Genomic DNA, 23,700 nt, shown 5'->3' on the forward strand with positions numbered 1-23,700 from the left:
CTCCTCTGCCCAAGCCCCTTCATGATTATGCATTTATCCTTAGCTTAAAATTTCCCCAATTTTGCAGTTCCAGGGGACTGCTTTGGGAAAGACCCCTGGTGCTCTCCTTACTTGCTGCAGGTAATTAATTCTTCCTTCTCCCAATCTTTGGCTTGGTTGTGTGTTTTGGCTCAACACCCACCAAGAGGCCAACCGAGTTTTTGGGTAACGGCCAGATAAGCCTCCTTGAGGAGGCATCATTTAAACTGGGAGCTGAAGAATGGGGCATCAGTTAAGGTACTTCAATTGCAAGCAATAAGGACTGTCTGTAAACTGAAGTAGGCAAACTCGTCTTAAGAAGGAATTAATTGGAAAGAAATGGGAGTGTGAAATAAAATTCATATTTTATGGCAAGACAAGAAAATTTTAAACATAAAAATTTCTTCTCTGCCCTTTGGCCTCTTCTCTCTCCCGCCACTGTGCATAGTGTATCTGCATCATGCATTGACCAAACCTTCCCCATTAGCAGGAATACCTGCCCCCATTAGCAGGAATACCTGCCCAACCATAAACAGCAACATTCTCCTAGCATCAACAAGATGACTCCTTAAAAGATAACATTCCTTCTTGCTCTTGTAAGGGGTCACCTGACCTAACACGATGACATTTAGATCTGGATTATGTAAACTGTCAATAATACGTCATTTGATGTACAGCCTCTGTCTCAAAAAAAAAACTTATATAACTGTGCTTTTACTTCTAATGGATAAAACAGTTCTCAGAGCTTTCTGACATGCTCTTCCTGGGTTATAATCCTCAAATTTGGCTTGATAAAACTTTCCAATTCTTTCTTAGCTCGACTGATTAATTTTTTGTTGGCAAGAGAAACGTGGCAGACTGATAGTTGTCCCCCCAAATCTGTTTTTCCCTTTTACTAATTTTTGGTTGGGCACGTGAAGCCCAGGTTAAAGACCACATTTCCCAGTTTCTCTTTTTTTTTTTTTTTTTTTGCGGTACGCGGGCCTCACTGTTGTGGCCTCTCCCGTCGCGGAGCACAGGCTCCGGAGGCGCAGGCCCAGAGGCCATGGCTCACGGGCCCAGCTGCTCCGCGGTATGTGGGATCTTCCCACACCGGGGCACGAACCCGCGTCCCCTGCATCGGCAGGCGGACTCTCAACCAGTGAGCCACCAGGGAAGCCCCCCCAGGGAAGCCCCCCCAGGGAAGCCCCCCAATTTCTCTTACAACCAAGTGTGGTCAAGTTCTCACCAACAGAATATGAGTGAAAGTAATATGTGCCACTTCTGCCTCACTTGCTTAAAAGATAAATCAGTTGTCCTCCAGTTCTGCTCTTTTGCCCTTCCCCAGAGCTAGATGGTGCCAATGCAAACCCCTGTCAGTGCCCAAGCTTTAACCATGCAAATGAGGAAAATATCCTAGGGTATGGTAGAGCATTAAGAGGAAAGAAACCAGGGTCCATGGATAACTTAATGGAGCTGAACCACCCTGCCAGCCTGGGCCACATCTACCTCCAGACTGTTACATGAGAAAGAAGCTCCTGTAACCAAGCAAAACCCTATCGGGCCTTCCTAGGACAGACCCTCCCCCCACCCCCCCACCATGTCCTCTGACTGCCTCTTGTTTGTAGAAAAACTTTAGCCTCCTAGGCGATCCCCAAGGACCAGATAATAAATTTAATCAGAGAAGCTAGAAAATGCAAAAACAAAGGAAAACAGTCAAGCAGACAAAATAACAATAGTTTAGCTATTAAATAAAGTCAAGGACCTTTAGCTCCTCCTCAAGGGCTAGAGATAATATTCTGAGCCCTATCCTTTGAGCTGTTTTGCAGATACCGAAATCCCCACCAGGTGGAAGAAGTTAACTGTATGCTGCTAACAAGAACATAGACCCCAGATGGCTGGGATCAGAAGGTTAATGATGGTTGACTCCTGATTACCTCACCACCAACCAATCAGAAGAATGTCCAGGAGCAGATCACACACCCTGCAACACTCTTGCTCACACTGTCTTTAAAAACCTTGCCTGAAAGCCACTGGAGAGTTTGGATCTTTTGAGCATTAGCTGCCTAGACTCTTTGCTTGGTGCCTGCAACAAACACCACACTTTCTTTCACCACAACCCAATGTCAATACATTGGCTTTGCTGCACTCGGTTGAGTGGACCCAAGCTTGGTTTGGTAATGCTGCTATTTCATTTAAATCACTATATTTGGGGTCTCTATTATTGCAGCATACTCTGTACTCTGATTTAGGGAAGCTCACAGAGGAAAACCCTGGCTAACCAAAACTCAGAAAGGGCAGGAACTGAAAGAGATGTCCAGGCATCTCCAGGACACCCCAATGGGATGAATCAGCCTCATCCTCCTGTAAGGAGTCTGATTTTCTATCTTGAGTCCTGTGTCCTCCTACAATCTCTTTTTATATTCATATCCATTTTTTCATTATAATTATGTTGTAAATAAAACTTTTATGTTCTGCTTTTCAAATCTGTCACTATACTTTTAGTGGCAGTATAAGTTTCTCAATTTGACGTAAAATTTGTGATTTAAATTAAACCACTGTCAGTTACACTAACCACCACTTCATCATTCTATATTTTTCACCTGTATTGTTTTATGAATTAGTGATGTGCATAATATCCAGTGCTAAGTTAATTATGCACAAGCTTGATCAGTGCTTGCTTTTTTTATGTTCTGTCACTTTTCTTCCAGCTTTATTGAGGTATGATTTTCAAATAAAATTGTAAGATATTTAAAGTGTACAATGTAATGAATTGTGTATATTGTGAAAGGATTCCCGCCATCAAGTTAATTAACACATCCATCACCTCACATGTTTACTTTTTTTTTCTTTTGGTGAGAACATTTAAGTTGTACTCTCTTAGCAAATTTCAATTATACAACACAATGTTATCAACTATAATCACCATTTTATACTTTAGATCCTCTGACCTTATTCATCGCCTAACTGAATGTTTGCACTCTTTTACCAACCTCTCCCTATTTCTGCCACTCACCTGCCCCTGGCAACCGTTTTCTATTCTGTTTCTATGAGTTCAACTTTTTTTTTTTAATTCCATATATAAATGCGACCACACAGTATTTTTCTTTCTCTGGCTTATTTCACTTAGCATAATGCTCTCCAGGTTCATCCATGTTACAAATGACAGGATTTCCTTCTTTTTAAAGGCTGAATAATATTCCAGTGTGTGTGTGTGTGTGTGTGTGTGTGTATGTGTTTTCTTGATCCATTCATCTGTTAGTGGACACTTCGGTTGTTTCCATACCTTGTTTATTGTGAATAATGCTGTAATGAACATGGGAGTACAGATGTCTCTTCCAGGTGATGATTTGTTTCCTTTGGCTATCCACCCTGAAGTGGAATTGCTGGATCATGTGGTAATTCTACTCTGACTTTCCTGAGACACCTCCATACTGTTTTCCAGAGTAGCTGAACCAGTTTACATCCCCACCAACGGTGCACAAGGTTTCCCTTTTCTCCACATCCCCGCCAGCTTTTATCTAGGTTTTTTACTTTTTAACAGTGCAGAAAGCAAGGTTATGGTCTGGCTGTCTGGGGTTTTGCTTTTTCAAAACATAACCCTAGTGACAGTAGATTTTGAGGCACTAAATGTTGGAATAGATTCTGCATTCATTCCAAATGGTATGTCTCAATCTGTCTACGGAACTCCACTCATGGAGCTCAAGCCATTTATAAATTAGTCCTTCGGGGGAACGTTAAACGGGAAAGAGCATGGGGTCTGACGCAGAGGCTTTCTGCCCCGGCGTGGGGAGAAGGCTTGTGGGCAAGCGGGGTCCGGGCTTGCAGCCTCAGCAACTATCAGGCAGGGGCGCACAGCCCGGAGAGAACACCTGAGGAGGAGATCCGACGCGGCCGAAATAAAGAAGGCGGAAAGACCACCAACCAACGAGAGAAAGAACGCGCCCAGGGGACTGCCGCCGGCGTGGACCCCCAGGCAAGCCCCTCCCACTACTGAGGAATGGGAGAGGAGCCTGGGCGGGAGAGTTCCTCGGGAGCGGGGAAGGCGGGGCCACCGGGAGAGGGAGAGGCGGGGCCCCCAGGGGAGGAGAGGAGAGGCGACGGGGGTCTGGGGAAGGTGGGGACACCGGGGCGGCGGGTGGAGGGGAAGGGGGCGAGAGGCGGGGCCACCAGGGCAAGGAGAGGCGGGGCTTTTCGAGGACCGAGAGGCAGGACCGGCAGGGGAAGAGAGGGGAACCGCCAGGGGGCGAGGCGGACAAGGTACCAACTGAGACGTCGGTCCCTTGGATCTCAGTCCAGTCCTGGGCTGCGTTTTCCCAAAGAAGGCTCCCGGGCCCCGCCCTGTGGCAGATTTGTTCGCGGCCCCTTATGGCCGCGGGATACTTTGCTGCTTCAGGCAGGATTTTCATTACGATAGGTTATTTGCATATCACAGACATGCCCCTGTGGGCTGACCCTGATTCTATTACACTTAATAAACGAACCATGGATTAACGAGAATTAACGCTTTGACATAATAAACATTTACGTCTTGGCCACACTCTGCTTGGAGGAAAAGCCTTTAGTATAGTTAATACACAATATCTCACAATATCTATCGTCGACCCTGAAACTCATTTCTTGTGGCAGGTTTTCAAATATCAGAATAAATCCTGACAGTGGACACAGTTACTTATACGGTGTCACGCTGCTAGACCTATAAATATAACTTAAACTTGTGGGGTCATTTTCCTCAATTTGAATATGTTTTCACTTTCATCCGACAGTTCTGCTGAAGTGTTTTAATGTTTAAGAACTTAGTAGAACTCCATTATAGCATGGCTATTTGTTACATTGATTCTGATCTGACGTGGAATAAATCACGTCCCCAAACCAAAACTTAATACATAAAACTCCCTATATTTAACAAACTTTATCGATTCTATCTCTTTACACCAGTGTGACAAAAGCTTTCTGCTGTATTTAATTTATTCGTTTTTAAAGTATTAGAATAAATTAGAATGTTTCATTTTCATCAGATAAAGTTTGAAAGAGTGCTTCCTTTGTTTGAGGACCCTGTAGACTTAGCCTAATGTCACACCCTGCCAGAATAATTGGCAAATTGATTTGCTTTTTCTTAAATTTCAAGTCTCAAGGTTAATTATTTATCGAGGTTAATATATTTGAACAGCCTGGCTTTTGGTAGAAAAACAAATACTTTAAACTGCATACAGCTTATACTGACTAAGGTGAGAGAGGATCAAGATAACATTCTTTGTTTGAATCATTCATTCACGCATCCAACAATTAACCATTGAGCACCTGCTATGTGCTAGGTGTCCTGAAGTGTCAACTATTATTTAATATCAGGGATAAAGGTTAGCTTTGAGAATAAAAGTGTAAACAGAGAATCAAGGAAGTTGCTTGACATGATACAAATAGTCTAAGATATAGGCTTTTGTCTATTCACCTTGGACCCTGAGGAAAGGTCATAATTTCTAAGAGAAGAATGATTGGAAAGGTTCTGATCTTGCATGACTGCTGGTCTCTGGGTATGACTAATATAAAAATCCTAGGGCTTTCCCTATGTAGAGGTGGTGAGGAGGGTAAGATCTTCCCCTTGAATCAGTGGAAGATCACTGAGGCCTTCTGAGGTTCAAATGGCAATGAACTTTCACTTTTATCTTGGAGGGGGAAATTTTAAACTTTTTGAGTGTGGTTTAAACAACTTCCTATTACTTGTTGAGATTTTATGATGTGATGGTTGAATATATAGCACCATGGTGCTTGCTAGGGGATGCTTTATAAATACATTATGTTATCACAAGTCACACTGTTAATAATTAAACCATATTGTGTTAATACCAAGTTTTTTGTGTATGGCAATTTATGATCAAAGTGATTCGTAGTTTCCGCAGGGGTTGCTTTTAGGGCTAATGCGCCCTGAAAGTAACCCTATTTATACAGAATGTACTGAAGGCACAGGCTGCTTGTGCCTGTTCAAATGGACCCCCTTGTTGTACAGTGGCAGAGCTCTAATTCATTTTGTGGCCCAGCTCATTTCCCAAGGGGCCATGGCCTGGCACGTGGCAAGAAACGAAGAAAGACAAAAACACTACATATTAGTTGCAATATTCTGTAAAAGGAGACAACCTATAGTCACCATGTTGTATGGATAAACAGTATTACATATTACAAAAAGGGTATTTATATAATCAAAACAAATGTAGACAAATAATGAGTTATTATTTATCATTATTAAAATGAATATTAGTGCTCTTGTACGGTAATATATAATATAAACTAGAAGAGTGATTTATCCTTTGTGATAAAAAATTTATTAAACTTGTAAGCCCCTTTATGCTTTCATTCATTCATTCTTTCCTCTGTCATTAATCATTAAGGAAATGCAATCAAAACCACAATGAGATACCACTTCACACCTACTAGGATTGCTATAATTAAAAAAAAACTGGATAATAACAAGTGTTGGCAAGAATGTGGGGAGCTCTTGTACATTGTTGGTGGGAATGAAAAATGGTGCTGTGAAAAATGGTTTGGCAGTTCTTCAAAAAGTTAAACATACAATTACTATATGGTCCAGTGATTCCACCCGTAGGTATATACCCAAAAGAATTGAAAACAAAAGGTCAGTTATGTGTATATGGACATTTGTTGCAGCACTATTCACAACAGCCAAAAGGTGGAAACAACCCAAGTGTCCCAATAGAAAACTGGGTGAACAAAATATGGTATTACGGAATATTACTCACCCATAAAGAGAAATAAAGTTCTGATACATGCTACACCATAAATGAACCTTGAAAATATTATGCTAAATAAAATATGCCAGGCACAAAAGTCCACTAGTATAGTCCACTTATATGAAATATCTAGAAAAGGCAAATACATAGAGACAGAAAGTAGAGAGAGGCTGAGGGGAGCAGAGAATGAAGGGTTATTGCTTAATGGATATAGAGTTTCTGTATTGGGGTGATGAAAAAGTTTGGGAAATAGTGCTATAAATTTCCCTTTCAGCACTGCTGTAGCTGTGTCCTCCATATTTTTATACATTGTATTTTCATTTTCATTCATTTCAATGTACTTTTTTTTCCCTAAAGACTTACTTTTTGACCCATGGATTATTCAAAAGTGTGCTGTTTAGTCTCCAAGGGTTTTGAGATTTTCCTGTTATCTTTCTATTATTAATTTCCAGTTTGATTTCATTGTGGATAGAGAATATACTCTGTATGATATACAGTTCTTTAAAATTTGTTTTATGACCCAGGATATGGCACTTGATAAGAGTGTGTATTCTGGGACTTCCCTTGTGGTCCAGTAGTTAAGAATCCGCCTGCCAATGCAGGAGACACAGGTTTGATTCCTGGTCCCGGAAGATCCCGCATGCCGTGGAGCAACTAAGCCCGTGAGCCACAACTACTGAGCCTGCGCTCTAGAGCCCACAAGCCACAACTACTGAAGCCCGCGCACCTAGAGCTTGTGTTCCACAACAAGAGAAGCCACCACATTGAGAAGCTCATGCACTGCAACAAAGAGTAGCCCCTGCTCTCCACAACTAGAGAAAGCCCATGCACAGCAACAAAGACCCAACACAGCCAAAAATAAAAATATATAAATAATAAAAATAAATTAATTATAAAAAAATTTTAAAAAAGAGTGTGTATTCTGTAGTGTTAGGTGGAATGTTCTATAAATGTTGATTATCTTGTTGGTTGATGCCATTGTTGAGTTTTTCTATAAACTTGTCGTTTTTCTGTCTAGTTTGTTCTATCAATTATTGCAAGAGAGGTATTGAAGTCTCCAACTATAATTGTGGATTCATCTATTTCTTCTTTCAGTTTTATCAATTTTGCTTCACACATTTATGTTCACTTATTACTGTTTATAATTGTTTCTAATGCTTCCTCAGCAGACATTTAGAACCAAATCAGACAGTGTGATAAATTTTTGCTGCAATCATCAAACATAATTTAGAAAACTCAAAGAAGAGAAGGAAAAACTATTGTATTTACCTATATTTTTACTTACAATGTTCTTTCTTCCTGATATTCCAAGATTCTTTTTAAAAAAATTCTTTCCTGGGCTTCCCTGGTGGCGCAGTGGTTGAGAGTCTGCCTGCCGATGCAGGGGACACGGGTTCGTGCCCCGGTCCGGAAAGATCCCACATGCCGTGGAGCGGCTGGGCCCGTGAGCCATGGCCGCTGAGCCTGCGTGTCCGGAGCCTGTGCTCCGCAACGGGAGAGGCCACAACAGTGAGAGGCCCGCGTACCGCAAAAAAAAAAAAAAAAAAATTATTTCCTTTCTGTTCGAGAACTTCCAACTTCTTTTGGCCATATTTTAGGAAAGTTCCGTTGGTGAAATTCTCTTAATTTTCCTTTATCTGAGAATGTCTTGATTTTCCCTTCATTCTCAAAAGATATTTTCACTGGACATAGGATTCTGGGTTGACATTTCTTCTCTTTCAACACTTAAAACATGTCATGCCACTTCCTCCTGGCCTCTATGGTTTTGGATAAGAAATCCACTGTCATTTAAATTGTTTTTTCCCCTTGTACGTAAGGTGCTGTTTTTCTCTGGTTTTGTTCAATATGTTTTCTTTGTCTTTAGTTTTCAGAAGCTTGACTATAATGCATCTTGATGTGGGTCTCCTCAGATATATCCTATTTGGAGGTTTGTTCAGCTTCTTAAATCTGTAGGTTTATGTCTTTTGCCAAATTTGGGAAATTTTTAGCCATTATTTGTTTGAGAACTTTTTCAGCCTACGCTCTTTCTCCTCTCCTTATGTGAGTCCAATGATATGAACATTAGAAGTTTTGTTATAGTTGCACAGGTTTCTGAGTCTCTTCTCATTTTTCTTTTTTAATTCTATTCACTCTCTGCTGTTCAGATCAGGTAATTTCTATTGTTATATCTTCCAGTCGACTGATTCTTTTCTCTGTCCCTTCTATTCCATTTGAGTCCATCCATTGAGTTTTTAAATTTCAGTTATTACACTTTTTCAGTTCTAAAATTTCCATTTGGTTCTTCCTTATATCTTCTATATCTTTGTTGAGATCTCCTATTTCTTTTTTAATTTTATTTTTTATTATTTTATTTATTTATTTGGCTGCATTGGGTCTTTGTTTCTGTGCGCAGGATTTCTCTACTTGTGGCGAGCAGGGGCTACTCTTTGTTGCAGTGCACGGGCTTCTCATCACCATGGCTTCTCGTTGCAGAGCATGGGCTCTAGGTGTGCGGGCTTCAGTAGTTGTAGCACGCGGGCTCAGTAGTTGTGGCTCACAGGCTTTAGAGTGCAGGTTCAGTAGTTGTGGCACACGGGCTTAGTTGCTCTGCGGCACGTGGGATCTTCCCGGACCAGGGCTCGAACCCGTGTCCCCTGCATTGGCAGGCAGATTCTTAACCACTGCACCACCAGGGAAGCCCGAGATTTCCTATTTCTTTGGTGAGACTCTGTATTTTTTCAATTGTTTCAAGTGTGTCCACAACTGTTCATCGAAGCATTTTTATGATGGCTGCTGTAAAATCTTTGTCAGATAATTCTAATATCTTTGTCATAATGGTGTTGGCATTTATTGATTCCCTTTTTTCATTCAGTCAGAGATCTTCGTTTGAGAATTTGATGATTTTTTGGAGAATAATCTGTAATTTTTGGTTGAGATCTGAATATTTTGAGTATTATAAGACTTTGGATCTTATTTACCCTTCTGTTTTAGCTGGCTTCCCCTAGCACCTCTCCAACAGGAAGGTGGAGCACCACCTCATTACTGCCAGGTGGGAACAGAAGCCAGGTTCCTCATTAGGCTGTTGACAGCCTAGGGGGATGGCTCCCTGTTACTGCTGGGTGTGTGATGGGGATTACTGGCTTCCCACTAAGCCTCCAGTGATACCTCCCTGCTGGAAGGAGTAGAAGTGCCTCATTACTGCTTCCCACATGGTTTTCACTAATACCACACCATGAGGGGCGAGCAGTCTTGGGGATGAAGCGGGTAATGGTGGAAGAGGGTGCTGGCCTCCATATGGTGAAGATCCTGACTCTCCAGCAGGCCGCCTATGATACCACCCTAGCAGAAAGGAGAAGGCATACCTCCTTATTGCCTAGTGGAGGGGGAAGTCCAGGCTCCCCATGTGGTCTCCAATGACAACAAGGGCTTGGGTGGGTGGGGCTCATCACCTCCTGATGGGGATGAAAAGTCCCATTCCCTGCTCTGCCTAGTGAGGAGGCAGGAGATTGGGACACCTCGTTAAGAGCCTGGCAAGGGTGAAAGTCTAGGCTGCTAACCTGGCCCTGGCTACCATGGGTGAAGGTGGGGCTACAGTTTTTTTCTTTGGGTTTTAGCTGGAGTAAAGTGGCTATTTTCTAAAGGTTTTCTGTCTTGCTAGGTTGCCCCTTTCTTAATCCTTTTTTTAAAGAGAGCAAGCTTTCCTTGAGGCTTTTTGGTATTTCCAGGTTTCCAGCTTCTTAAGCTCTAAGCCTGCGATAGATATGGCAAAAAGAAAACCCAGGGAACTCACCACCATGTCGTTCCTTGGGTCTCTAGGTCTCTAGTCAGTCTGCCTTCTTCTCTCCATTTTCAGAGTCTTCTTATGCTTGTTTTATATGTAATGTCCAGGATTTTTAGTTGTACTTAGAAGGAGGAATTGGGAAAAGTATGTCTACTCCATCTTCCTGGAAGCAGACTGTATTAACTTTTTTTGGTTTTTTTTTTTTGGCCGTACCACATGGCTTGTGGGATCTTAGTTCCCCTACCAGGGATTGAACCTGGGCCACAGCAGTGAAAGCACCGAGTCCTAACCACTGGACCGTCACGGAACTCCCCCAGATTTTTTTTTTTTTTTTTCGGTACGCGGGCCTCTAACTATTGTGGCCTCTCCCGTTGCGGAGCACAGGCTCCGGACGCGCAGGCTCAGCGGCCATGGCTCACGGGTCCAGCTGCTCCACGGCATGTGGGATCTTCCCGGACTGGGGCACGAACCCGTGTCCCCTGCATCGGCAGGCGGACTCTCAACCACTGCGCCACCAGGGAAGCCCTCCCCCAGATTTTATTAATTTTTATGATTACCCTCTATTCAGGGCAAATGATATTGATTGAAAAAGTTCTCCAGCAATTCTGTGATGTCTCTTTTCCTCCCACATTAAGAGAACTAATGCTATAGCATAAGGGAATGCATTAAATTATTCTAAGATCTCTATAAAGCAATTCAGGAATAGGTCAAAAGACCAGGTCACAGAACAGTTTAGAGCTTTTTATAAATTAATTAGATTTATCAATAGTCCACTCCTACCTACTCTAATTCTAATGTTGGTTTTATTATGTAATAGTGATGGTAGTATATAATTATTTTATATTAGGTATTATTATATCAGATATAATTCTCCACGAAGCATTAAAGTCTGTGACTTTGATATATTTATGTTATTTGATTGTTAAAATTTTGTTTTGCTTACACACTACATTGATATGTTTTGTAAAGCTATAACCTGTAAGTAACAGAAGCCTACTGGAGCTTGCTTTAGCAAAAAGAAAGGTAATTTTATATAAAGATACAGGTACTTCATGAAACTCAAGGGTTGGTATGGAGACAGACTCCAGGAAGGGCCTGGAACTGTGCAATGGAGCCCGAGGAATAATCTGTTTTGTCTCTACTTCTCTCTGAACATCTGCTTTTTCTTTCTCCCCAAAGACTAACTCTGTCTGCCACGCGGTACTCAAAAGCAGAATATGGGGCTTCCCTGGTGGCGCAGTGGTTGAGAGTCCGCCTGCCGATGCAGGGGACACAGGTTCGTGACCCAGTCCGGGAAGATCCCACATGCCGCGGAGCGGCTGGGCCCGTGAGCCATGGCTGCTGAGCCTGCGCGTCCGGATCCTGTGCTCCGCAACGGGAGAGGCCACAACAGTGAGAGGCCCGCGTACCGCAAAAAAAAAAAATAGAATATGGCTGTGACACAGTCCCTAGTTAGGAGGATATGGACCCACTGGGAAGAGACATACTGATATGGTCTTCCTTCAGATCTGATTTTAAATTCTTAGGAATAAGAATCTGATTAGCAAATTAGGATAATGAGTCTATCTGTGGTCCAGCTGGTATGGCCAGAGATGTATGTGTGGAAGGGTCACATGGAAAAACCAGTAGGACAGGAGTGTTCTTGTGGATGGGGATGGCCATTTCCAAAGACAGCCTAAAAGTGACCAATAAACTGGGTATCTTGTCCTATTCCTAGAATCTTTGATATACCATTAACAATGTATCTATATTGAAATTGTTATAAAGTCCCAGGTTAACCTTCTTATATAACCAACATTACTACTGTGAAAGCAAGTTGAATTCATGACTTATGTTTCTTATAACGTTTAAAAGATATACTAAGCAGCAGAAAGACCCATTTTTACATTTGGAAATAAAGCCGAACATCAGAAACTGCTTCAAAGGCTCTAGAACTTTCCTTTTCCAGCATCAATCTAGTCAGTTTGGGAAGTCAGCACACAGGGTAGCAGGTTTTCCCATGGTGAAGAGAGCACAGGAACTGTCACCCTAGTTCACCCGAGAGAGTCACAGCACCATTGACCCTAGTTTATTAAATTGTCATGTTACCCTTGAAGCCAGTCTTTAGCTCAGCAGACTTATGTTATTTAACTATTATTTGTGGACATATAATCCAGGAGGTGTCTTTCTAAGCCTTTTGGAATATAAATCTTTCTTGCTTAAAATGGAAACAAACTCATAAATTTTGCCCAGCTAAGCCATTGTTAAACTGGTTATAGTGTAACATTTACCTAGGATTTTACAACCATTTCCACACTCATAAATCTTGGTCATTGTGTTCAGAACTGTATATTAGAGTAGGAGCAACTACAGACAATAATATACTGATGGTCCAAAGGTACTGAATAGCAAAAACTGTTCCACTGTTTATTCTTGGTGCACATAAAGCAACATTAAAAAAAGAAAAGGTTATGGAGGAGGAAATCTCATATAAATCTACCTGGTTATGCTTTTCTAAGGAATTCTTCCTTTCAGCCCAAAACTGGGTTTTGGATTAGGTTAGGGTATCAGTTTACAACATTGCCAAGTTCTGCTTTTCAATACAATCCTCTTCTTTTTTCCTTCCTTCCTCCCTATCTCCCTTCCTTTTTTCTTTCTATCTTCCTTCCTTTCTTCTTCTTTCCTACTCACTTTTTCATTCATTCATTTATTCTCTCTTTGAAACAGCACTATGTGGCATTTAAAACCATTTAATTATTTGGTTTCTAATCTATAAACAGTTTTAAATTTACTGACTTACCAACTGTTTCTTGAGATTTGAAATACTGATTCTTTTCTCTGGATTCTGTAACATGGAAAGTTCTTCCACTTTTCTTTTACCACCAACCTAGCCATATGGAGCATCTCCTTGGGAAGCTGAATCTCTAACCAGCAAGTCAGAAACTAAGGCAGATCAAATGCAAAATCCCATGCTAGAGGCAAGGAGTAATACACAGAGCTAAAACTGCATGATGCCTTAAAATTAGTAAATCTACTTGTTTAGTACCATTGTGATGCATTCACCAATTAGGGGTCACTGTTTTGCTTATATGCTGTTTTCTTCCTGTATCTCTAAGAATGAGGGAAAACAAAAACAGAAACGAAACAAGACAAAGCAAAAGACAAAACCTATAAATTAGGAAATTTAAAGCTGGAATGACTATAAAGACAGGACAAGGATTTTTAGCCCTCAGATCTTTGGTGTCCCTTGAATGTCTTCCTCAAGGGCACACTGTGCACCAACACACTGCTATACAGTATGTTATTGTACAATAACAACATAGCTGCATAACTGATAGCACAGGGCCCAACAAATGTTACCGCACACACCGCACGCACTGTTGTGTTATTACTTAATTACAAGGTTTGGAGTATTCAGTCAATTAAGCAGTCTAAACGATTTAGCCTCTCTGTTCTAAACAAAAGTCTTTTTCAGAGAATCAATATTGTAAACTAACTGTCAGTTTAGGCCAAAGTAATAATCCTGCTTTAGCTTAAAAACACTCTTCTGATATTGAAAATTAAATTTCTGAGATTATATGCTTCTTCATAACAGGGGATGTTATGAATAGTTCCAGGATATGAATGTTTCTCACTCCAACAATTTTACTGATTCAAATGGTTGATTTGAAAACAACACATTCATAAACTTCCATGAGAAGGAACATAATTTTAACAGATTAGAAATCATGATGATTCTATAATTTTACGTGTATGACTCTATTTTCAAATGACCATCTAATGGGAAAATTACTAACACAATCAGATGTTCAATTCGTACAATGTTGGTAAAAGGTTTTATTTTGAATTCTTTCAATTAAAATGTGTATTATTCAGGGTTCTTATTCACAGTCAAGAAAAACTGACCCTGATTAACTTGAGCAGAAAATAATTTTATTGGAAATGTATCAAGAGGGCCCCCAGAATTGTCAGGAAGGCTGTAGAGACAGGGTAGAAAAGGCACTGCTAGGACTATGTCATAGAATTGATGGCTTTAGACATGTCCTGCTAGTGTTTTCACTGTGACACTTGTTGTCATTGGCACTTCTGCCATTGGATATCTGCCACCATGCTGCTGGACTCAGTCACTCTGAACACTTGTCCCAGCAACTGTGGAATTTTGAATCTCTCAAAATTCAAAGCCTGGACTAGGACATTGATTACTTAATTGGTTGAACCCAGTTCACTTACCCAAACCCTAGCTACCAGGGAAATAGGAAAAGGAATATCTATTTGCCCCCCTTCATCTTTCCTTCTACCTAAATTGTGATTCAGTCAAATAGAAGTGTTTGCATATTGGGCAGCCAAGTGGGACGTATCCACAGACAAGTTTTAGTCTAGAGCTTATGACTTTGATCATCCTATGGTTGCCAAGTGTCTTGTCTTACTTTCTCTTCACTTAATGTCTTACTTTCTCTTCATTTAATGGTGTTGACTAGTTGATGGGGCTCTATTAATAATTCAATAAATTTAGCTATAATTATAGTATATTTTCAAAACACTTTTCTTTGCAAGAATTTAGAAACATTTATGCCTTTGTCTGACAGGTCTAATGCCTTGGTAACTTATAATCGATTATTGTGGTTAAAGTTTTTGCACTATACTATGCAAAACTTTGTGTGTGTGGGTATACATCTTGGGGATGAGGAATAAGAAAATAAGTAAAGCTCAGAATTCATAGAATTTTTTGATGTGAAGGGAAGTTAGCAATTAGTTCAGTGCTTCTCAATCTTAGCTATATATTAGAATCACTCAGGGAGCCTTAAAAAAATACTGGGGGGTAGAACCTCGATCACAGATATTTTGACTTAATTAACCTGGGGTGGGCTCAATAATTTATAGTCTAAAAATGCCCCAGCTGATTTTAATGTGCAGCCAGAGCTGAAAACCATTGATCGAGTCCAGCTTCCAGAGTTCACACAATAGAGAAAAGAACACCAGACTTGGATCAAAGAAGTGTTAATTCAAATCTCCTCTGTACCGTTTATAGACCTTAAGAAAGTTGCTTACCCTCTCAGTGCCTCAGCTCCTTCAACTGAAAAGGAGAATAACATATACTGCCCTAATCAATTAAGAGAGATTTCTCTATGGCAGGAACAGGGAAATTGATGATCAATGAGGATGAACAAATTACCCAAGTTAAACCTAAGTCAAGAAGTATTGGGAGTAAGTTAAGGATGTAATTTAGCTTTTTCTATTCACTTGTGCCACCAGACTATGTTGCCCCAGTGTTTATTTTTATGGTCTGAAGCCATAACTATTAAACAATTTGCTAAAATATCAACTGTAATTCAAACTTTTGTTTTTAGTTCTATCTTTTCCACTTTTAATATTGCTGAAAATGAGATGAAGTCTTCATACTCAGGCATAACTAAAGTAATTATCAAGGTTTTGATTGGGATATCAGTTTTTTTTCTGGTTAAAGAGGAAGAACTAGAAAGTGGTTCCTCAGCTGACATAGGGAGAGGAAGGAGTGAACTATCATTTTGGTTCCCACCCTCACTGTGTGGTCAGAATTTCCCTGGCCCTGCGTGGGATGGAAAGAAATATATGACAGAGTCATACAGAGTGAGTGATTTTTAAAAAGCTATAGGAATTCAGAAACAGGGGGTAAATAGCACGGGGTGCTATTGTTAAGGAAGACATTTATTTCATCTTAAAGTGGAAAGCTAAGTCATTTGATGAAAGTAAATATTATTCTTATAAGATAGTGTTTTAGTCAGGATTATAATAAACATATGTGGCTGTTTGAACAGATTAGAAATTATGAAATGGTGTTTTCTAAAAGGGAAGCCTGGTTTGAAAGCAAGCTGGAGAAATCTCTTTATTTGCAGGCTTTGAGTTACAAAGCAGAGATCCATTTTTCTACAGCAGTTAGTCTTTGGAGTTTCATCTGTGTCTATAACTTAAAACAGTGAAACAGAATGCAAACTGAGAAATCTAATACTTTGTTTCATAAACGAAATTTTTGTTTATTTGTAAAATGTCACTGAATGACAGTAATATTTTTAGAATTGAAATTTACTTTTTGAATTGTTAATTGCTTCAAGAAAGTGTCAAGAAAACAAAATATTTCAGCAGTGGTATGATTTAGTAGTCCCCTAAATTGTTACTTTTTGCAGATAGTTTGGTTTTATTGAAATGCACTGTTTAAAAAATTTTGTATATATACAAAGTTAAAATTTTTCACTGTATTTATATTCTGGCCATTATTATTTGTTTTATGATCATTACTTAAAAATAATCTATTGTATGAAGAGCCACTATAAGATATGCCACTGTATGAAAATCTTGATTAACCTATTATTGCAAACTGCAGATAAAATAGTATGTGCCTTTCCTTTTTTGTTTTGTCTCATCTGTGGTATAAGAGGTAATCATTCATTCAAATAATGACAATTCCTCATACCTACATGCTGTCACTGGGGACATTATGTGGACAAGGCAAAGTCTCTGCCTCCATGAATTCTGCTAGAAGATAAATGGAAGCTGGCTTTCAAAAATGAACTTTTTCAGCCCTAGCACAGTGTCAGTGCCAGGTAGATGCTAGTGCTTCAAGTTGCTTCTATTTTTAATTATATCACACCTTTCACTGAAAAATAAATCCAAGTCCAGCAAATCAATCTTCCATCTAGTTGGAAAAATTGGAATCTGCTCTGAGAAAACTATTATGTTGGAATGAAGCAAAATACAGTACTCACTGCCACATATAAAAAAATTCCTTCCTCAAATATAATAGTAATTATTATAGCACTTTATTTATAGTTATTAAGCATTTTAAGAAATACAGTGGACCCTTGAACAATAGGGGAGTTGGGGGGCTCACCTCAATGTAGTCCAGATTCTGAGGATAACTTCTTAGTTGGTCCCCCATATCCCAGGTTCCACATCCGTGGTTTCATCCAACCCGGACTGTGTAATAACGTAGTACATATTTATTGAAAAAAAGCCAAGTATAAGTGGATCTGTGCAGTTCAAACCCGTGTTGTTCAAGAGTCAACGGTACCATAATCGAGCTTCCGAACAACTGTGTGAAGTACTCAGGGAGAGAGCATAATTTGGGGGTTAAGAGGATCAGCTGTAGATTCACCATTTAATCTCAACTCTGTGACTTTCAAAAAATTACTCAACCTCTTTGACCCTCAGTTTCCACTAACACTCAAAGCTACCTCACATGGTTGCTGCGCAGATTAAAGTAAAATATTTAAAGTAATTTAGTACAGTGTTTATGACAACAATCAATAAATAGTGACAATTTTCATTCGAGATGATATTCTTCATCTCGTTCAACAGATAAAAAAGTGAAGTTTACAAGGACTGGAAGGATTCACAGCTATAAAACGGAGGGGTAACACTCTGAACCCCAATCTTCTGACTCCAAATCCTTCTTTCAGTTTTAAGATAGGGCATACGTATTAAGGCAGATGGTAAGTAAATTAAATCATTGCCAGAATATTAATAACTTAAGTAAATTTACTTCAGGCTGAAGCTTGTAAGGTTATCATTTAACCAATCTACCATTATCGAACTTTCTTACATTGTGACATAAAAAGTATGCTACCTTATGTTATTACAGCATCTTCTTAAAAAAAACACACACACTGTTTTCCTGTTTTTCCTCCCTTTGGTTTATTTACATTTCAAGCTTTCACCTTTTTTGAACTTTACGTCTAACTTTACCACTAACCATTCGATACAAAAAGGTTGAAGCTTTCTACAAACATTATTTAACCATCAAATGGGGTTTGCGGACAGAAAGGTCAGTGTTACACTCAGTTTACACAGGAGGTAACTCAGTAAGGTTAAATGTCCAAATCCAGGCGACAGAAGTAGTCAGTCTTTCTGATTCTAAATCCTACACTAAGATTATATCGTCGAGGCTTCTTAAAGTTAAGAATGAGTGGCTGGGTGAGAAGCTACTACTAATCACACTAAAAGGAGATGACATTTAAATATTAAAAATGACCACCTTCTAAAAAGTTGAAAAAGCGGCAAGGCACGGGAACTTTTGATAATACTGTAATTTTTAAGAAACGTGGACTGGTCCTGACGAGATGTGTAAGATAGGGCTCCAATGTCCCAAAGACGGGCTTCAGAGCAAACCCAAACCCAGTAAGAGCGCCGCACTGACTGGCAGATTCCACGCGAACCACTAGCCTCCCACGTGTCTTTCAGGAAACGCACAGAGCACGAGGGATAAAGGGAAGCCAAAGAAGGCTGGGGGAAAGGTAAAAACAGCGGCTAGGGCTTCCCTGTGAGACTGAGGGCACACGAAGGCTGGGGCGAGCTGGAGGGAACTCGCGGAGCATCTGGCGGGCACCGGGGTCCGAGAACAGGCCTGGAAGCAGCACAGGGGAGGCGTTCGTCAGGGGAGCGGGCGGTCCGCGGGCCCCACACCGTGGAGCTCCGCAGTGGATCGGCTCTTCTGGTTTGAATGGGGGCGGAGGAGGAGAGACTGCGGAAGAGGAATGCAGAGAGTGGACAAGACGCTAGAGCAGCGACAGGTGGCCGCGGGTGAGAGTCCGAGATTCGCGGGGGTGGGGACTGGCCGCACCTGCGAGCCCTCTGAGCCGCCGTAGCCCCGCCCCTCCGCGCGTGGCGCCCCGACGCTTAGAGCGCGGGAGGCTCTCTTTATAGAGGTCGCTCTTGTCCGAACGGGCGGCCTCTGCTGCGCCTGCGTGGTCGGGAGGGGAAGTGAGGCGGTTTCCTCGGCGCCTTTTCCGGCGGCGGCGGCGGCGGCGGCGGCAGAGCTGGGAGGAGGCGGTGGAGGCCGGAGGGAGCCCGCGCTCGGGGCGGCGGCTGGAGGTAACCTACTGGGCTGAGCTGGCAAGGCGGGCCCCCTCGGTCTCCACTCTCCTCTGGGGCTCTAGCAGTAACTTACTTCTCCCTGTCTCTGTCTGCAGGCAGCGCACCGAGTTCCCGCGAGGATCAATGACCTGACGGGGCGCCGGAGCCGCGCTGCCTCTCGGGTGGCCTGGGTCGCTGGTGAGCGTGGTGCTCGCGGACCGGGAGCCGGGCCGAAAGGCCGCAGTCTCCCGCGGCGGAGCGAGGAGAAGGCGGAGGAGCGGGAACCGCGGCGGCGCTCGCGCGGCGCCTGCGGGGGGAAGGGCAGTTCCGGGCCGGGCCGCGCCTCAGCAGGGCGGCGGCTCTCCCGGCGCAGACTCAGCGTCCCGGCGGCCGCGGCAACTGGAGGAATCAAGTTGTGCGGTGGGGGATGCCCGAGTGAGCGACGGGTCCGGGCCTCTCCCCCGAGGAGGCGACTCCCACGCAGGCCGCACGGGCGCCCTCGCGATTGGGAGGCTCCGTTTCGGTTTCGCGGCGGCGGCGGCGTTGTTGGCGGAGGGGACCCGGGACACCTGAATGCCCCCGGCCCCGGCTCCTCCGACGCGATGGGGAAGGTGCTATCTAAGATCTTCGGAAACAAGGAAATGCGGATCCTCATGTTGGGCCTGGACGCAGCCGGCAAGACAACCATCCTGTACAAGTTGAAGCTGGGCCAGTCGGTGACCACCATCCCTACCGTGGGTTTCAACGTGGAGACCGTGACTTACAAAAACGTCAAGTTCAACGTGTGGGATGTGGGCGGCCAGGACAAGATCCGGCCGCTCTGGCGGCATTACTACACCGGGACCCAGGGTCTGATCTTCGTAGTGGACTGCGCCGACCGCGACCGCATCGACGAGGCCCGCCAGGAGCTGCACCGCATTATCAATGACCGGGAGATGAGGGACGCCATAATCCTCATCTTCGCCAACAAGCAGGACCTGCCCGATGCCATGAAACCCCACGAGATCCAGGAGAAACTGGGCCTGACCCGGATTCGGGACAGGAACTGGTATGTGCAGCCCTCCTGTGCCACCTCGGGGGACGGACTCTATGAGGGGCTCACATGGTTAACCTCTAACTACAAATCCTAATGAGCCTCTTCTCTGCCCATCCCCCGGAAGGAGAGAAATCAAAAACCCATTCATAGGATTATCGCCACCATCACCTCTTTCAGTTGCCACTTTCTCTTCTTTGAATTTGAACTCTGGAGTTACCGTTCTGCGGTTTGGGGGAGGGGGTTAGGGGTTTTCTTTTTTGTTTTGTTTTCTTTTTTTTTTTTCTTTGCTTTGCATTAGGATGCTCTGATCTGACTTTTTTGACATGAACACAAAGTGCTAGATGCTCTTGCTGACTTCCAGCAAATGGGATGGGGGAAATATAGCAGTTCTTGGTAAATTCCTTTATAATAATGGTTTGATTTTTTTATTTCGAGAGAATCTTCTTTTCCAATGTATGCTTTTTTCCTTTTTGCCCAGTTTCCTTATCACTTGCTGTAGATGGCTTATTTTGCATTCATGCAGACTGTGTTGCAAGTCTGTTTCATCTAGTAAACTGAAAATTATTGCTTAATCAAACTGCCGTTTGTCTTTTATATTTAAGGCCTTTTTCCCCTCCCTTATGAGTTCTGACTTTAACTTAGTAAATTCAAATGTGACCTTTTATATCTAAGACCAGTATAGTAAACAGCCCACGGTGGCAAATAATGAGTAATATCATTGTAATATGTTTCAGTTGCACATCACTGTGTTAAACAGGTAATGTAAGAAGTTCTTTGAAATTTCAACTCTTAAGTTCTGAAACATACATCATGCATGAGTAAGGATAAAACTCAAGTTCCCCGTTACATAGCTAACTTACACTGCATAAAACTATGAAAATGTAACCTGTCAAGGACACAGATTTTTTTTTTTTTTCACTGCAAAGTTAGCAACTTTGCTGTGTTTTCCCTTTTTTAACTTTAAAAATAGACTTTTCCAGAAAATGGAGCAATAATGGTGTATGCCACACACAGATGAAATATTTGTAGATATTTTAAGTGACTTTTGGGCAAAACTGGAATATATACTTTTACCATGTTTCAAATGTCTAAGACCAATAGTTTTTAAATTACTAGAATGTTTATTCATGAATAAAGCATTTAACAGTTCAAATTACATGCACCTTTTACCTAGCTGGAAAAAAAAATTCGTGTTTCCACATTACAGCAATTGATTAAGCTGAAGATATAAGTCTTTTTTTTTTTTTAATAGATGAGTGATCCATATCTCCATTAATTAGAACACTGGAAAAGATGTTTTATGAAAAAGGTATTCTGTTTGATTAACTCATGCTAATAGTCAGATATCCTGTTGGTTCAATAATACACTATCTCCTTTGAGGAAGGAAATGTGATGAATGAATGATGTGTAGACTTGAGGAATGACAAAAGGGGAAGTAGGATGCAGAGGAAGAACCTACAGATGACAATGAATGTAAACTTACTTTTCTTCAAGGGTAAGCAGTGTGCTCACTGGTGATATCCAGATCCTAACAAGATTACTTGCTTAGCTGGTTAGGACCAGTAACTAGATTATTGAGACCACTATGATAATACTTTGAACCAAATGTTAATGCTTGATACAGAATTGTGTAGCAGCATCTGGTTCTTATATAGCCTTAAGGATTCATTTTAGAGATCCTCAAGGAATTAAACTTAGGGAATTCAGAAATGTAGACTGCAAAGGCAGTATACAGGAAAAGGTGGAGGGGGTTTTGTTTATGAGGGTGTCTGAAAACTAAAATTGAATGGGATATCATGGTATATGATTGGACAGTATTGGTCCTTCATGCTTTGGCCATATTGTATAATGGAGCTTTTACCAAAGATGTATGAGAAGTATAAGGCTATAGAAAGTTAACTCTTCAAAGTAAAACTCTTGACAAACATTTTACTTAAGGCAGATGAGAAGAGGTGCTATGTTGTAGGCTCCTAATGGTGCAGAGGGATTTTTGAATTCAAATGCAACTAAAGTATAAAGTGCTCAGTTTCACTTTAGTAGAAGTATCTCTAGAAATGAAGCTGACACACGTCTATGAACATTTTAGTTGCTTTTAAAATTCCCATAGCTCCATCATAAATTTAATTACTAGTGTTTTAAACGATTACATATTAAGGTACATAAACATGGGTTATATAAATATCAATGTTATAGTAACATCCTGAAGCGACAAGCACAAAGGTATAAATGCCTAAACTGGAGGAAACTTGAAACCCTCATGTTAATTCTTAAATGTAGTATTTCTAACTTGTGACAGACAGATTGGTAGGCAGCCATTTTTTGTTTGTCTTAAAATAACTGGGGGCATAGTTAAAATTTTATACATCAAGTGATTGCTGTGGAATGTTGCAGGTGAGATGTGGTTATTTTTAGTTTATTTGAAATGTCTTTACTGAAGGTTGGGGGAGGAGGGAAAGCAAATATTTGAAATTTGGAAAACCTTAAATCTTTTGCTAAGAAATTGTAATTTTCACTTACATTTTCTTTAAGGATATAAAAGGTTGATAATTGATGTAGTTAAATTAAATCATAACCACTGATGATCATGGGGCAGGTAATTATAGCCTGCAAAAAAAGTTACAATCTAAGAAGTTAAGAAATAAGATCCTGAAGTTTTTGTTTAATTGCATCAATTTCTGTATTTTATGTGAATTTATAAACTGAAGTAAGTTTTCAATGAGGTTAATCTTGTCTAATATAAGTAAATGAGTCTGTAGACTGTGATCTCCCCAAACTAAAAAGTACAGTACTTGGAATTGTGTTCTTTATGGTTGTAGTGTTGGTAAAGCACTAATATGCAGAAAATAAAGGAATTACACAGTGCAGTTTCTCACGTTACGTTACTCGTTTGAACTAGGTTAAGTGGGACGTGTGGTGTGTTGGGCCATGTTATTCTCCAGGGATATATGGTATAAAGTAACTTAGTTTGGGAGTCACCTAGCTTTTATATGAAGAAAAAAGAGAATCTGTTTGGTTCTTATAATCCTGGCTATATAGGAGGTTTTGCCCTGATTTAGTTCCACCAAATTTAATCTGATTTTATGATAACTTAGGACACAAAAGCAGTTGGAAATTTTTAAAAAATGAAAGTTCTATAGCAGTTTTTATTATGCTGTTTTTTCAGAAATCACAACCTTCGAGTTTTTAGAACAGAACTATGTCTCTAAAGAATTGGCCTACGGAGTAGTCTTAACCCTTGACAATTGACTTTTGGATTTTAGAAAGTTTGTCTTTCAGAAACCAAGGTTGCTTGTCTGATAAGAATGGCAGAATTGTAGCCATTTAGAAAATAAAATAGTAGATGAAGAATAACTTGTTG

General features: G+C 41.1%; 1 protein-coding gene across 1 annotated transcript; it reads left to right on the forward strand.

Moving 5' to 3' along the window:
* The first annotated feature begins 19,199 nt into the window (after nt 1–19,199).
* ARF6 (ARF GTPase 6) lies at nt 19,200–23,206 on the forward strand. Its single transcript, XM_022570627.3, has 2 exons — nt 19,200–19,323; nt 19,422–23,206. Exon 2 carries the CDS (start codon nt 19,908–19,910, stop codon nt 20,433–20,435), a length of 528 nt encoding a protein of 175 aa, XP_022426335.1. The 5' UTR covers nt 19,200–19,323; nt 19,422–19,907; the 3' UTR covers nt 20,436–23,206.
* Nucleotides 23,207–23,700: the final 494 nt, after the last annotated feature.

Source organism: Delphinapterus leucas, chromosome 2 (genome assembly GCF_059928025.1).
Source record: "Delphinapterus leucas isolate spDelLeu-1000000601 "Yukka" chromosome 2, BTC_Dleu_Yukka2, whole genome shotgun sequence".
NCBI classification, from domain to species: domain Eukaryota; kingdom Metazoa; phylum Chordata; class Mammalia; order Artiodactyla; family Monodontidae; genus Delphinapterus; species Delphinapterus leucas.

What these genes read in the sequence shown, in the direction of transcription:
- ARF6 (XM_022570627.3), top strand. Translation starts at nt 19,908, where the DNA reads ATGGGGAAGGTGCTATCTAAGATCTTCGGAAACAAGGAAATGCGGATC.